This window comes from Dromaius novaehollandiae, chromosome 3, assembly GCF_036370855.1.
Source record: "Dromaius novaehollandiae isolate bDroNov1 chromosome 3, bDroNov1.hap1, whole genome shotgun sequence".
Taxonomy (NCBI): domain Eukaryota; kingdom Metazoa; phylum Chordata; class Aves; order Casuariiformes; family Dromaiidae; genus Dromaius; species Dromaius novaehollandiae.
This window is the reverse complement of record NC_088100.1, coordinates 103233008-103250077: the sequence shown is the minus strand read 5'-3', so window position 1 is coordinate 103250077 and position 17070 is coordinate 103233008. Positions and strand designations below refer to the sequence as shown.

The 17070-nt window shown below is 36.3% G+C and overlaps 1 protein-coding gene across 4 annotated transcripts in view; it reads right to left on the bottom strand.

Moving 5' to 3' along the window:
- Window positions 1-266: 266 nt before the first annotated feature.
- PPP2R5A (protein phosphatase 2 regulatory subunit B'alpha) overlaps window positions 267-17070 on the bottom strand; it is a 46300-nt gene continuing 29496 nt past the window's right edge. For 2 of the 4 annotated variants that reach the window (XM_026110630.2, XM_064509661.1), the window contains 9 exons: window positions 14372-14502; window positions 14128-14187; window positions 12873-12981; window positions 10361-10414; window positions 6072-6122; window positions 4894-5013; window positions 4683-4810; window positions 2273-2374; window positions 267-1470 (listed from right to left, as the gene is read on the bottom strand). In XM_026110630.2, the coding sequence (XP_025966415.1) occupies window positions 1338-1470; window positions 2273-2374; window positions 4683-4810; window positions 4894-5013; window positions 6072-6122; window positions 10361-10414; window positions 12873-12981; window positions 14128-14187; window positions 14372-14502 (888 nt within the window). In that variant the 3' untranslated portion in view covers window positions 267-1337. Of the gene's footprint in view, window positions 1471-2272; window positions 2375-3165; window positions 3224-4682; window positions 4811-4893; window positions 5014-6071; window positions 6123-10360; window positions 10415-12872; window positions 12982-14127; window positions 14188-14371; window positions 14503-17070 lie in introns of those variants that run through there. The other 2 variants (XM_064509662.1, XM_064509660.1) reach the window with 2 other exon arrangements.

Sequence of the window (17070 nt, the reverse complement as noted above, 5' to 3'; positions counted from 1 at the left end):
TAACTGAGTAAAACAGTCAAGCAACAGGCCAAAAATCTCCAGGCTCCCTACCTCAGCTGTTCTGTCCCCCATATCCTTTTTCTTAACAGGTAAGAACAAAGCCTGCCACCCTTATTCACTAAAAATGAGACCCCAGTGACCTGCAGCTCTCATTTCTCTAAGCTACAGGTTATTTAAAAAGTGTGACACAATTAAGTTTTTGGGTTTTTTTAAGAGCCATTCTAATTCTCTTGGTCTTTATAAACACAAAGTGTGATACACAGCACTAAATACAAACATAAAGACTTTATTGAATGCTGCTCAATTCTCCAAAGATCTTTCATTACAAAAGTTTTCCACACAACTGCAATTTTAAGAGATTGGAATGGTACTCTGATAAAAGATGTGAAAAATACTTGATCAAGTAAAACAGACAAGACTTCTATAAGCAACTTTTCCCCCTTCAAGAAGCAAACTGCATTTTCTTTAAATAAAACAAGGAACTAATTATTGACAGTCTTCCCTCCTTATTAAAGATCTCAACTTCGGTCTTGCACTTCAGGCCATGAGATAAAGCTGCTGCAGAGATGTCTGAGATGGTCTGTAGGAAACTGCACTACTCTGCAGGGAGTCCTTAGGCTGATGAGGAGCATCATTGTTGGGCTCAAAAGGAAGCTCCATCCTCAGCTGTAGGAAGACGACCAAGAGGCAGGGAGAAGGCAGTCTCAAGGCATTCACTGCAGGATGGGTCAGACATGGACCACCAGAACCTGTTGAAGCTCACTTTCCACATTTTGCCTCATTCTACTATGAGCTATTTATAAATCTAAATTCAATCTGGAATTCAAGAACAGCACCATATCTGAGTTCCTTTCAGTGTTGCAAAGGGTACATAGCAAATATCTCAAGTTACTGGTAATGTACCTTAGTTTTATTTGAGAAAATACAGCACAACTAGAAGCCTTTTCTATAATCTTAACCAAAGTATGCAGCGATGTGAAAAGCACATATAAAACAAGGAAAAAAATGTACATAGCAAACTATACCACCTATGTGCAACACAATCAAAAATTCAAGTCATAGTTCTCACCACTCCCATAATTATTTCACTCATTAAGGATGATAATTCAGTTCTAGGAAACATTGGAAGTGACAGTATATCAATAATTAGACAAATTTACAATATGCTGTGGTAATGACATGACTTAACTGCTGTATTTAAACTTTTTCATTTACATTTTGCCAGAGAAAAAGTTGGCTGTTTTTATTATACTGATGAGGTTTATTTTGCAAGTTTTTCTATATTTCAAAAGGGTACAAAAAAAAGTATGTCTATCGAGTAGAGGTTGTCATTTCTTTTATTTGGCACTTGTATTGTGTGCATTCAGCACATTGTGAGTGCTGTTCTGCTTTTCTGCCAGAGCCTTCTTAAGCTTTAACTCTTCTAGCTTTCTCCACAACTCTTCACGTTCCAATTCTTTCTTTTTCTCTCTGTGGAAACAGTGAAATATCAGTTTCAGATGTGTTTTAAGTGCAACGTATAGATGCAGCTATCTAGAACTGATTTATATCCAGTAATTCCTCATTTTTTTCCCCCAAAGCTATTCTTAGAGGCAATCACAATTTCTCCTATTGAAAGATGAATGTACAACTTGATAAAGATTAGTGGTAAACAGTATCTTTGCTCTGACAAACTCAATTGCCTACTATAGTGTAGTTTTCAACAGATGACTGCAATTGAGGTGGTTCTTTATCACATGCAAACAAATTAAGAAACCAAGCATCATGGGAGGAAGAGCAGAACTAATGAAGAGAGACTGAGCATGTGGTTTCAGTTGGCCTAGGACAGCCTGCCATCCCTCGTACCAGCACTACTGTTCAGTGGGTGAGCAGGATAAAGAAGAGGTTTTAGCTGAGCTACAAAGTTTTCTCCAGCTCGGTTTTCTTCATACAAGTCCCTCTGCAGCACTAGGGCCAGCTCCTGGCAGCCCCTTGCAGCAGCAGCTGAGCTCAGCTTTCCCACACAGAAGGCAAAGGGGCTCCCTGACTTGGCAGGGCTGGGAGCCAGTGGCCCCCGCTGCTGCCTCCCAGGCTCCAGCTTCCTCCACACCACCAACATGTGCCTGCCTGGGTGCTTCGCACCCCTGGGATGCAGCAGGCAGCCTGCAGCAAGTTTTCTATTGGCAATTCTACCACAGAACCCCATAGCCACAGCAGTTAAGGTTTGTTCCGTTTCAGCTGGCACATTTCAGATATGTATTTATCAACATATGTCTGGAAGAAATATCAGTACCTTTGCCTTTCTGCTTTGTATGAGCTTGTAAGTTCATCAAAAAGCTTGCCATTCATTTCCATCAGTGTCTTCAGCACATTATATACGAGTGCCACAATTGTTCTAGAACAGAAAGGACACACCATTAGATTACTCAGCACAAAATAATCTCTGGTAAACAAGTGTTCAGTTTCCTTTTTGGACTCTTGAACTTTGCATTTAAGACACTAGTGTAAGGTCAATGAGTTCTTGAACAATATTCTTTACTGTAACTTTCTCTGTAAACAAATAAAATACATTTAATTTTTTGAAACAGCTATATAACCTTAAATTCCTGACTATATCATTACTGTGGCTATATAATAGAAAGCCATTCAATTATGTTAATATTTACTAAACTGAGTTTTCACAGCAGTTTTGTTATATCTGAAATATGAGAGTCTATAAAACTTCTGGCTAACAGCTTCAAGATCAGGCAAAAGAACGCAGCAGAGGAATGACAGACAGATGGTTTAAGATAACTAAATGCTCTACCAGAAGTGTTTATGGACAGCAGATCAGTTTTGCTGCATATGTGCCACTAGCGAATTGAGTGAGAGCATCAGGTAATGATTTCAGGTGTTCTATTTGTTTTTAAAAAGTGTAAATGATACTGGCTATTTTGTATGGTTTTCAGTATTTCCATTTAGGTATTATTTTTCCTTTTCACTGTTTTTTGTGAGGGAATTTTTATTTCAGTAAGGTTAAGTATAGTAATACTTATCTCCTTTAATCCCATTCTTAATTATTACATATAGGAATATAAAAAACAGCAATAAAATTAACCCTTAAAAAGGTGCCTATGGTTAAGCTTATGCTAATCAAAAAAAGTAAGTAAACTGTCTTCCCCATCTTTCCCCTCACTAGCAGTTCACCTTCACACAGCAGTAAGGTTGTAAGGTTGTGGAGCAGGGTGCCATGCAGTCTTGTGACCTTGAAAAATGAGTGAAAGAAAATTCTAAGGAAGTAACCAGAGGACCAGGTTTGCCTTTACAGTACACTTTGTCTGCTGTGCTACTAGGACATCTCCCAACTATTCAGAGACCTTACACTCATTCAAAACACACAGTACACTTAGCCCCTCTACTTTTTTTTTTTTTTTTTTTTTTTTTTTTTTTTTTTTTTTTTTTTTTTTTTTAAGACCACTGGCTTTAATGTGGTTTTGCAGATGAGCATATTTAGGGTTTTGGTTTTTAGAGAGGAAAGTTTGATTTAAAGTGAGTAGCTAAGACCAAACTGACCAGGATGTAAGCACATTTCTCTCTCCTCCAATATTGATTACAGAGTTGTACTTTCTGCCCCAAACACCCTGACCTTCAAGATACACGATTATCCTGCATCTTGCACTTCCTAAAATAAAGGAGCAACTTCTTTCTGCAGCTTGGGGAAAAGGGACTTCTGTCAATTTTGTTGAGGTCCCAAAAACCATTGATGCTCCAAGAGTTAGTTCTCCAAAATTTATATTCAATCCGTCTTTGCTGTTATGTTTACAACTAGACACACAATCTAGATAAACATGGAATAATTTTGGCTTCTCAAATAAAGGGCTTAAAATAGAGCATCTAAGTTATCAAAGTTATGAAAGGCCCAGCCTACTTTGGCTTTTGCGTGTACAAGCTTTACATTCTGCAAATGGACTTGTAACTTAATTCAGGATGCTAGACACAGGCAAACTGCATTTTAATACTTCAATGCAATGACTGTTTCTTTCAAACATAGTATCAGAAATCCTAACACTTAACGTGTGGCATTAAATATAAAATGAGGCAGTCACTCGTTTCTTATTCCTATCATCCTTTATAGTGGGAGGCGCTATTCTGCTATGATAGTATCTTTTATCTCACTGGACAGCGAGACTTACTTAAGATGACACTGACGGAATTTCGTTCATCTGAAGGAGTAAAGGACAATGAAGCACAAATGCAACAGAAACATCCCTTGGTCAATTATTTTAGTCTAAGTAATGTTAACTTGTGTATTTAGCCAATACTCAAGATTAAATGTGATTAGAGTATCAAGACAGTCATCCAATATCTTCATACTTTTTCAGTGAATTCCGGTTCTCCATCATAACAATACACAACAATGACAGCATGACATAGCTGAGAATGAAATCCATTTTCCACATTCACATAATTGACTCACTGCAGTAGGGAGCATTTTTTCCCCCCACTTCTATCAGATAAAAGTCTCTCTTGCAAACACATACGCCTCTGTTCAACCTCAACAATTCAACTTCATGGAATGGATATTTTCTTAGCACCTGGAATCTCATTGGTTTCATCTGATTAAAGTCAAAATGAAGACACGTTGTCTGCTTATGATCCAAACCTGAAATAGTAGACTAATAAAATTTATTCTGACACCATGGGAAAAGTTAAACGTTACATACGGATTCCAGTGTTCTTTGGAGATCTTGTATAAACTGCCAAACATAATTGGTAGAATTTTATCAATGTTCTCCTCAATCAGACTAAGAATATATTCATTATTCCAGAAGTACAAAGCTCTTTCTGCAACCTGAAATATAAAGTTTGGGGGTCAAAAACCACAAAATAAGTTACTATAAGTTATTTTTATACTTATTTATTTATTTATTTTACCTGAAAATGTGAACTTGATACACACTTGGATATTTGCTTAAATAAAGGCTCTTCTATTTTTTTGAATTGTGTCGGTTCTATTACATCTAAGATTTCTTCAATTTCACCTAAAAACATTACCTGTTTATATAAAAAAAGTATATCAAAAAGCATGAGAATATTTTGTATCTCCAATATAGACAAAGACAAACAAAATATAGCTTACACTTTAGTCATGAATCCTGCAGAGAGCATAGTATATAATTATGTTCTATTAGACAACCACAGTTTATAATTTTTTTGCAATCTGAAAGAAGTCAATCATCAGTTTTAGCTACCATGTTAGAGCTCCAATCTTGGATTTCTTTTGTATAATTGCTCTCAACATTTCAACAGTGCTGCTTTTGCTTTCTTTTTTTTTTTTTCTTTTCATAGTTAAAAAATGCTAAAATGTTTTATTTCTTCAGGAGGGGCTGCAAAGGTTATAGTTATCTGAGATCTTCAGAGTAGCTTCTGAAGTGGTAGATAGTTCATTTCAGTTTTAAATTATCACCAGCAGAGCAGTAGGTAGGTAGCATAGAAAAGTCAACACTGCTCATACAAATGGGGACCATGTTGTTAAGGGACTCCATTTTTAAAGAGCTACCAGAAAGGTGGGATCTGGTGGCACAGTAAGTCCTCAAGCTCCTATCTTTAATTATATAGAAGACAGACAATCAGAAAAATGAATTTCCCAAGACCATTTAAAGTTATTTTTATACAGAAGAAATACATATACATGTTTTACTAATACAGGCAGTTATGTATAGACATTTGCACTGAAGCAGAATTTTATTCAATATCTCAATCGCTAAATCCACATCAGTTGTTTTGGTATTCAAATATCAAATGCCAGCATGTTGCAGATTGACTACCTCTGAGCTAGTAGTTGTCTACTAAAGTGCTCTTCACCTGGAAAAATTCTTTCTCTATAAAAGATCTTAAATATAATGCAACTTTTAACATAGCTTTAAAGAGACCACCACCACAGTAAGAACTGGCAGATACAAAACAAAACTGCACTGAGTTGCACAACAAAGATCAGCACCCCAAAAATTTGAGAACTGCAAGAATTCTGCAAGATCTCTTGAAAAGTGCAACAGAGATAAGATATATGAACCTGCTGTTCTACATTTTACAGAACAAGAAACAAAACCAACCTCTTTCTGACTGCAAGTTTTTGGCCAAAATTTGAGCAGTCCTCTGATTACCTATATTAAAAATACAAACAAGTTAAACCAGAACAAGTTTCTATTACATATTTGATAAGTTTTTGAAAAAAATAAATACCAATTTGCTTTTCCTTATCCAAAATGGAATACAGCTAAATATATAGTTCCATTCACTGAAAAATAAATACTGTCTGGTTTCATTTAAATTCTTATCTTGTTTATTTATCTTGTATTATTTTCAGAATAATTTACAACCTTATCACTTTAAAAACGCTTTGATTATCCATTCATGCTCCACTCCCACCCCAGTACATATATTAATTGATACGATAACATCAAAGCTTCACAAATATGCATTTAACTCCCCTGTAGCTAGGATTTCCCAGAATATCTTTTGCCTTCTACTGATCCGTACTTTGGGGAGCACTTGTCTTGGCTTCAAGCCTTGAAGCCCAAGAGAAAGCAGTATACACTGGCTACACAAACAGGGCTATATGGAGGGATCATGGCCTCTGCCACCTCTTCTCTTCTAGAATTTGAAATGGCAAAAACTGGGAAATAAAGATGTGAATTTACAGAGAAAATCAGTTTCCAATAGAGATACAGGAACAACCTTATATAAGATTGGAAAATCCCCTAGGGAAGCTTGATGAAGAACCACAGCCCCCAAGAGGAAGAGAGACAACAAATAAAAGACTGGAGGCTTATTTCCTAGAAACAAACATCTGACATGGCATCTAAATTACTAAATTAGTACTGGCTGAAAAAAGCCGTAACTCAGCATGTTTCAGAAGCAGAAACATTTCTGAGTATTATAAGCTTTCATTCTGAGGACGGGACCTCTACTCTCATGATACAACAGTACCTAATTGAGCACCTCCAACTGTAAGACTTACTCATCTATTTGGACTAAAATCACCCAAATTTGACTTTTCCCATTTCCCCCCCCCCCCCTTTTTTTTTTAAGCTTCCAAGCTGGCTATTTTGTTCACATGTGTACTATCAATATTAACTTGCATCACTTTACAGAGAAAAAGTCTGCATTGTTTCCATCCTAAGACACACACACCCCTTGCTCTACAGGGCTGAGCATCACTTCAAATGAAACTGAGCAAATGAGGAAACTCTAGTCAGCTAGGAAAGTCCTATGCTCAAATCCATGAAAAGAAAGCAAGTTACACAGAAAGAAGAACCGGTCCCTCAGAGAGCCTGTACATAACTGTAAAGACCCTCTACAGTTTTATCTATCTGGCTGAAAGGTGTTGACAACTGACAAATAAATGCCATCATTTGACACCTGATAACAGAGTAGGAGACCTGGGTCAGCCCCCAAAGGTATCAGTTTTGTAGGCTGGACAAAAGCAGAGCTCCCTGAACGGCTCAACTGGCACCAATCCAGCCTCCTGCAGGACCTCGAGCTCACAGGCTCCAATGACAGAGCAGGACAACCAGGGCAGGTGGCACAGCGAGGTGGGGAAGAGGAAACCCAAGCTCCCACTTTTCACTACAATTACCTGATCAGGCAGCCCTTCATTTACCCCCTTCTCCTCCACCGGCAAGAGGAGTCTGACTTACATGGACTAATTGCACTTGTTTCTCTGGGTTCACTATTTTAGTAGTCTATGTAAATACACTTTGCATCTAGCATCATTTTCTATTAATTAGCTTGTAACTAAATGACTCAGTTACATACTATTGAGATTTTGTCTTTTTAGAGAACCCCCCCCAAACATTTACAAATATTCTGCCAACACTTTCCCTTCCCCCAAAACAATGAAAGTAAGCCAAAAAATTTCAGACAAGTGCATTTGCTAAAGAAAAGCAGTGAGAACCTACCATATACCCTTAGCTGGGGCATAAATTCAACAGTTTTGGAAGCATAAAACTGAGCTAGAACAGTCCAGTTTCCAATGCTCATTATAGTAAGAGTATTCAACATAATTAGCTACATAAACTCAGATTCTTAGTTTCATAAAGAAATAACACATTCCAAGTATAAGAGCACAAACCTCAACAAGATACCTATTCCTTGCTCTTTACAGAGCATAACATCATGATTTCCAGCTTGACCATGCTTTCATATTAAAATGCTAATACATGTACATTTGTGCTCAAAGATTTTATTCTGAGTAATACTCACGTGAACGCAGAGCTGAAGTCCTGCCGCTCTTACTACACAAAACCCACAAGCTTTTATTACTCCTTTCTGAGCTACTTCAAACTTCCTATAGAGTTGATTTAGAGCAACAGGCATCTGCTAAAAAACTCTTATTTTACAAGAGCTGCATGTCTAGCCCGATTCTCACAAAACTGAATTCCTTATGTGTAAATGCCATGGCACTTAGCAGGGCTAGGTAATGAACCCTTCTTGTCAGCTCTGCAAACATCAGGATTGACCTGAGGCAGACTACCATAGTTAGAAGAGCCTGGACTGAATGTCCTCTAAATTGACCCCGAGTGACAGTTCCTGCCAGAAAAATAAGAGCATGGTACTCATGAAGACAGCCTTCTGATGGAGTGCTTAAAATATTACTTGACCTAAAGCCAAAACCCCCTCCCCCCAAAGCAAAACAAAAAACCCTCCAAATACTATTTCTTCAGTTGCCCCATCAAATTTTGACATTTACATTTCAAGCATTTCAGAAAGCTTCATAAAGCTTCACTTCCTATGATCTGTTAACTTTTACTCATCCTTTATAGGTCCAAGTTGTTACATGTTCAGAGTAATGACCAAAGCAAAGCACAGGCAGTGATTCTGCAGTCAGCTCTTGCATCTTCTCCATTCTGAATTCACTTTAGTGATTAAAAGGTGACCAGAATTGTCTACATGATGGTCCAGATGAAGTCTCAGAAGCTGGTACTATGGCATTCCTACCTGAGAAAGCCCTGCCTTCTCACTTAAAAGTTTGGGCTTGAATTCTGCATCACAATTCTGTAAATTCACATCAGGAAGTTCTGATTCTGTCACTTCAACAAAAAAAAAAAAAATCTTACAGGTTTTTACCTTATGCTGCACATTCACTGCTCGCATTCCCTACCCAATAAAATAAGCTCATTGCCCAGTTTCAACTGAAACTGTAAAATAGTTAAGATTATCATCTAAAAGTTTTGTGGAAATTGGTAGCTGGATAGAAAATCCCAAATTAGTACCCCATGGGAGAAGCAAGCAGAGCTCAGCCATTTTGTACTGTTTGGTAACAATTTGCTGGCACAATCCACAATCTTTTCCTTCATATGGGTGTCACAGGATAAATGAAGCAACCTGGGAATACTGCAGTAAGCAGGGAGGAAGATGCTTCAAGCAGATAGCACAAATTCATAGACAGTCTGGCCTAGTTCCACCATCCACAGCAGAACTTGCCTTCTGATGAGGATCATCAGCACTAAGTGATCCTGCAGAAAACAAGCTTCCATAGTAAGTCTGGCTGGTGAAAATTCAAATCGTTTCCACAAAACTGTTTTTTTTTTCCCTTTATAAGAAAATTGCATAAACTCTTCATTTTTCCAATCAAAAAAAAACCAGAATAAAGTATTTAAATTTCAACATACCCTTAACTGAAAATATTTCCAATTATCAAACTACAAATGGTTTCTGTTCTAGTCGGTCTGACGTGAATTCATGTCCCCACGAGCTGCTGCACTGTCCTGAGCCTGCATTTTTCTTTATGGACTTTGTAAAACGAAGCACTGCAAGCCCCCTGTTTAGCTGAACTGTCAATATGCATCATGGGAGATACAGTCTGGCAAAAGCCACTGATGCCTGAAGCACCTGTATTATAACTGCCAAGAGGCACTACAATAACTGAAAAGACAGCAGAAATACATTTGGAATTTCAGAGTTATTCTTATCTAAATAAAGTATTGTTATTCTTTTCAACTTTTATTTTGGGACTGTATTTCCCCGAAGTATTTCAGCTTTATGTAGGGGTTAGGCATAAGCCATCAGCATCAAAAATACTGAAGTTTCAGTTCTTACTAGGAAGGAATACAGCAGTTAAATACTTTCTCACATGAAGTGATTCACATGATCTCAGCAGTTCAAATTTTTATTTAAATCTGTGCCCCATCTTGGTCACAGATTAAAAAATAACTGCACTTTCAAAACCCGGAATTCTCTTAACACCTGTGCTAGACTAAAAAAGTCTTTTCATCCCAAATGCCTATGGATCATTAATTAAGATATCACAGATAATACTGCCACAAAAATTCTAATGAGTTGTGCTGAAATATTTAGTTCAAGTTAAAAACAGGAAAATATTCAACTGAAAAATACTTACAGGCTCTGTTAAGGTTGTATCTTTTTCCAGGAACTGTACAACACAATAGGCCAGCTAGAATGTAAGCCATATAGCTATTTAGTTTAAATAGACACTGTTTAGATATTACAGCATAACTAAATATCACAAATTATAATGGAAGCATTTCAAATCAGAGAGAAGAAAAAAACCCTTACACAGCCATTTTAAATTCTTCCAAACTAAACAAAACAGCAATTAAAACAGCAAGATATACAGGCCTGCTCTATTTTACAAAAACTTCTTGCATACCAGAACCTTAGGACTTTTTTAATCCTAGGAAAAAATAAATTGTTTTTAAACTTGACAGTTTAAAACTCAGATACAGCATTCAGCTAGATTCTTCTTAACTTCAGTTCCTGTATTAACATTACATTGTGAATATGCTGGAATTTTCAAACATCTATACTGGGGGTTAAAAAAAATAGAAACAAAACAAAACACCCCACACTTCTAGTCAAACAACAACAAAAAAATTAAAGCAGGTTTGTCTGAGCACGCATTGCTCAAGTGCAAAACTGGATATCTACAGCTTGCAAAATTCAGTGTTAAAATTAAAAAGATGTGAAAGAAATCTTCACGTATTACATGGCCACAAGAGATCAGAGAGCATCTGTCCAGCTGAGCATCCTGCCCCCAGCAACGGCCGATACCAAATGCCTGTGGAAGAGCGTATGAAGTGGGGAAGCATATGGTGATAACCCAGGGACACGCTCTCCCGGCCTCCAGCAGTTTGTGCCCTGGGGCTTTCAGCGGCCGAGGTGTTCTATTTGTGTTTGAAAGCATGGAAATATGGAGCTACATAGCTAAGCAACCTTACTTCTGCCCAGGACAGAAACCATACAATAAATCTATTATTGAAGTAGTTAAAATCCCAAATTCCATTAAGACCAGTTTTAAGAAACTGCAGTGTTTTCCATCTCTGAATATAAAGCAGAGATGAAGTCACTTACATGCCTTACACATATTTCCGTACTTAGGATGTCTGAATTCAAGTGTTACCTTTCCATTTTAACCTGTTATACCAAACCAGATCATTACAGTGCTGTAATTATAACATGTCTATTTTTTTTTTTTTAAATCTACACATCCTTATCTTAAGGGTTAAAAAAAAAGAGTAAGTGTCACATGAATAATAAGAAGTCCCATTAAAACATTTTTGTGCAGTATATCTATTCTTCAAAGGCAGAGACTCAAATCAGCTTTAAGGCTTTATTTTTTAAGGTAGTCTAAACTGGTAGTGTTGCAACAGCAGCCAGGCCACTCTTGATCGTAAAATGGGATTAATGCTAGTTTGCATCTTCAGATCAATATGAAGTAGGAAACATACCATGAGTTTGCTCTTTAATTTCCAGATGGTATTTTGATACATGGGACAAGCACTTTATGAAGGGATAGATGAATAGCCTGGTCAACAAACTAAATGCTACTTTCAAGTACACAGTACAGCTTAAGGTACTCTTTCAGGTATTAATGCATCAGAGGAAGCATATCACAGAATAACGGACAGCTTGCTGTACTGATCTATCAATGAAAATACCTTTGGCAAGTGACTGGTCCCTCTCATATCACTGACTCATTCCATGAAGCAGCCTATTGCATAGTAATAAACCTAATAAACCTAGTAATGAGCCTATTGCATAGTAATAAATCACAAAGACAAGCAATTTAATTAAAACTTTTTATGAGAATTAGGAATTAACTGAGCTCTTGACTTGATCCTGTTTGTAGTCTATATAGGTATAATGATTCCACTTTAATTAGAAACTCATTTCCTCATATCTTTTGTCTACAAGGAGCTATATTAGTGAGTTGACTAAGTTAACAAAGCAAATTTTTAATTAGCCATAGCAGAGTTGCTTGTTAATTTGCATAAAATGTATTCAAAACTCAAGTGCCAATATGCCTGGGAAGGATGTACATTATTCAAATAAAATGTTGCAGTTCCTTGGTTCACTTCTGTTCTTTTATTTAGCACAGACATTCAACATTCTGACAGTATGTCATGGAGCTACATAATTCCCAGCTGATCCAAAGAGATATTATGTATCTCTCTTTTTTTTTTTTTTTTTTCTTTTAATGAAAAAGGCAAACTGGAATAGTTTTTAAAAAGTGAAAGAAAAAAAAAAAAGCATTTCTGAAATAAACATGTAACCATACTCAAGGTTCCTTTATACACAGCATTTAGCTTACATAAGGAAGTGATAACAAGTCCCTGGGATTAAGTTTTAAATTCAAGTGTGACAGACTAGCAAACCAAAAAAACTTCCTATTTTAGTTGACATGACTAACTCACTGCTATATTCTTCCACTTTTAATGTATGCTAGATACTATCTCAAAATTAACATTTATATGCAAGATCCTAACAAAATATTCAGCGATTACATTTTTAAATATTTTGGAATACAGATATTAAAACACATACTACTTTAAATTTTCATTAGTTTCAAGTGCAAATAGTAAAAAAATTATTGAAAATATGTAAAAACTTACCTGTGCATGAAACAAAGCTAATCCCTTTGCAGTATGCATGGGAATCAGAACTTTCATGAGGAACTGTTTGTGTTCTGCTTTCAGTGGCAGTGCAAAACCATTGATAATACTGAAAACATGAACAGGCAGAATTTATTTTTATATATAGATATATATATAAAAAAATTTCTTCCCAGCCAATCAATAAATACTGTAAATTAAAGAAACATTCAATTGCTAATTCATTTTCTAAACCTAATAACTGTGGGACCACAAAATAGCTTTACATATGCACAATCTCTTAAGTGCCTGTAAAATGCAAGTTTGGATTCTTGGTAGCAGAGATGGGGTCGGGGGGAATAAATGAACTCATAATTGAAATTCAGTAATACTTGTTAGGCTGAAGTATTTTTAACATGACTTCCACTTGGTAAAATGATCTACAGAAAGTCTTGTTGTCTAACTGTAAGGCTTTGACAGATACATTGGGAAGCTGATCCTTCTCACCCACAATGACTTGAAATTAACTTGCAAAGAAAAAAAAACTGGTGGCATATAATTTTTTTAAAACTACTTTAACACTACAGTTAGAACATTTGTTTTGAGATTGCTTCTAGATTTTAGACAAACTTAGAAAGACAACAGTATCCCTTTCATTTGATTTTCATAAAGATTTGTTCCATTATAGTTCCACAAGCTGGGGATTTTCAATTGAATCAGTAATATCTATGAATTTTTCTACTGTGAAATACATCTGTGACAATTTTGGAATACCAATAAACTGCTACCACACAAAATTCTAAAGTTAAAAATAAAATCAGTGAATTAAGGCCAAAAATGGTAATAAACCCTAGCACTTAGAAGGCTTTCACAATTAAAGTTTAAAATAAAGCAGCCTGAAGATGAAAACATTTCACTCAACATGAGGGCAAAAGCTAACACCTGTTTTCTGAACCAAAGAAAGCTATCAGAAAAGGACCAAGAGTAGATACTACTGATTATTTCCAAACGTAAAGTGGGGGGGGGGCAGACACACGAGCTTTTTTGATATTCATATATCATGCTAGAGGCAAACATGAACTCTTAAGTAGTATTTTGCAGACCACCTTTAAAATTTGCAGTGAAAAGGACAATTTATAGACAACATTAGGTATCAGTGACAGTACTTCATCACTAATTCTGTTTTCCCCCTTCATTCCCAGAGCAAGAAAGCTGAAGCTTTCCAGAATAACCCAGAACAACATTTCATATTTATTCTCCATTTTATCAAACTTACCTTCCTAATATCTCAAGAAGCTCAGCGACACCATTGAAGTGCTCAGTTTCATATATAAACCTGACACAAAAAGATGTTAGCAAAGTGAAACAGAAATCAGAAATTCTAAAGAAATACTCTTCAATAAGTTTCAAATATTTGATAGGCAGATCACAAACCAAAATGAAGTCTTGCGCTTCAAGAACAAATCACTGTAAAGATGAACCAGGAAGCCTCAACCTAGTCACACACACATATAGCATACCTGAGGAAAATGTTGTTTATCTGTTTCCTGATGAATGCTCTTAAACCAAGGAATTTTCCATAAATTCGATGAAGAACTGTCTTTAGAAAATCACGTTCTCGTGGGTCTTCACTATCGAAGAGCTCCAACAACTTTAAAAATTAAATTGAAATATATTACTTCTAAAAGACTTTAAAATCTCTGTCATCATGTTACTGATTTGAATTTTACCCATAGCTTACAAGTTTGCATTAAAAAAAATTAGAATCAGTTTGACCTGAAATTCTGTTTGCATGTCCAATATTATTTTCAAAGTTAGATATTTTTTTAAATAGAAATGAAACCCAGAAGCTTTATTTTCTTCATATCAAGAAGCCTGTATACAGACTTCAACAAAGCCATTCCAACAGCAGTGACACTATCAAAACAGGAATGAAGTGATGAAGAATGGGGTTATCAAACCTTAGGTAAGTGGTTTGCAATTGTTTAAGAAATCTGAATTAATCACATTTGTGTCAGATAATTACAGCTTCTTAATTAAAATCTTGTATTTCCCATTTTAAAAAGCTTCATGTCTTTCAAGTCAAGCAAAAGCATAATTCTTCCAAAATCATTTTGCAAGATAAATGGAAGGTGATAAGAATGATGCACATTTCCTCAGGGAGAGAAGAAAGTGATATGTTTAACAGAATAATAATGCGTTATAAGTAAGCTATAGAAAAAAATTCACAGCATGTACAAGTTAAACAATTTCTATCTCAATCTAGTATCAGTATTTTCCCCTTTTTTAACCCCCCCCCCCCACCACCACCACCACCACCATTTTCTGCTTATCTGTTCTGGGTGATGAACATGTTTGCTTTTGTTTAGACGCAAGAAATTTCAGAATTAATGATTTAATATGAGGGTTCATCACAATTAAGCATAAGCTATGAAATGACAAGTTCTCGTTCTCTGCTAATAGAGACTAAACGCCCCAATAAGCCAGCAAGATACTCCAAACTTTTTTTTTGTAGGAAGTTTTCTGAGGATACAGAAAAGACCGTACTCGCTTGAAGAGATCAGGAGGCTTTCCAATACCATTACAGGTCATTATTTTAAGTTCTTTTTTCCTGGGTGTCAAAGTAAGAGCAAATTCAGAGATGCTAACTGTGCTGAATAAGTTAATAACTTAGCTCAAGCAGTCACTATTATCTCCTGCTCAGTCCAGGTCTGCAAACTTACAGATGTCTACACCAAGCAACATAATGTAGGGGAAACGGCTGTTGAGGAACTTCGCTCAGGCTCATTTCATTTTTATATTTAGAAGATATCTCTCAGTGTCATTACTACACATTTTTCTGCAGAGCTGTTCATTGCATTGTCTTTCTTGTACTCTCAAGAAAGATCAAGTCAAACTTCAGGAATTAAAAACACTGGAAGATGGCTTTTAAGAGAACCTGGATCAACTAGTAAATTCGCTACTCATGGCCAGTTGTTCAGCAGCAGCTTCAGGCCTGGATCTTGTGGGGAAAGTCAAACAAGACAGACAGGAAGGGAACGCTTATAAACAAGAACAGTAAAGCCAAACAAACAGAAATATAAATACAATTTCTGAAGGTGGGGAGGGAAAGTATTCAAACATTTTTCTACTTTCTGTTACTGCACTGTGATGGCCTGTCACCACGCACACTTCAGAAACTGAAATTTTCCTTGAAAATTGAGATATATTGATATGGGAAAACACTCGCAAAAATAACCTTGGACAAAAGTTATTATGGTATCAAACAGGAAACACTCAACATTTTGCTAACTCATTTATTTGGATTTGGAACATCCAGAAAACTGAGTTTCTATCGTGTATACACTAGGCCCTGGTACCTCTCTCCCTCATCCCTTCCACAGTGCAACACTGCTCCCAAACAAAAGGCAATGGCTTCAAGGTTCCTATTTGCCTGCTGGTGAGAAAGTTGCTTCTGCCTAGGAAAGCCAATTCAGATCTTTTTTGCAACCATGAAATGCTGCCCTCTCAAACCTGCAAATCCTTCTTGCCCTAACTTCCTGTAGATTTTCCAGTCAAAATGACCCACAGCATCTTCTTCCTAGTCATCTCCCTCCCACTTAGGATTTCCACAGAAAGGGAAGCAAGGTGCCAAGGAGTCAACAGCCATAGAGTCCCTAAACTGAAGTGAAAGTAGAGGGCTTACAGTCTTTATTTTCTAAAAATTTATCTTTTTTTCTCCACCAAAACTGACTCACAGGTAACAGGTTTGTATCCAAGGCATTGGAAATATAGCAGCAAAATACAATAACTTGTTTTACATAAAGTTAGTCAAATGATACCTACCAGTCTTGGCTAAACTCTAACAAAAGTAGAAAATACAAGTCAATCTTTGGGGACTAAAATTTCAAGCTATCCTACTTCAAAGGATAATAAATTGTTAGTATCGTTCAAAACATAGAGCCTATGTCCCTGATAAGTTACATTTAATATACAATCTCAGTTTGTTTTCTTGCTCAGTTACTTTGTAGAGTGAAGCATAATTTCTCCTCAATTTTCCTACTTTTTTTTTTAAACCTAATTTTTCTTCTGTGTGTAACACATGAAAATAAAGAGAATGACACTATCTAGTAACAACTTAACATGAAATGTGTTCCAGCATCTGCATCAATAAGTTAGCTTTTCACAGAACTAACATCAGTCTTGCTGTAAATTTTACCATGATAGATTTCTACCCGGG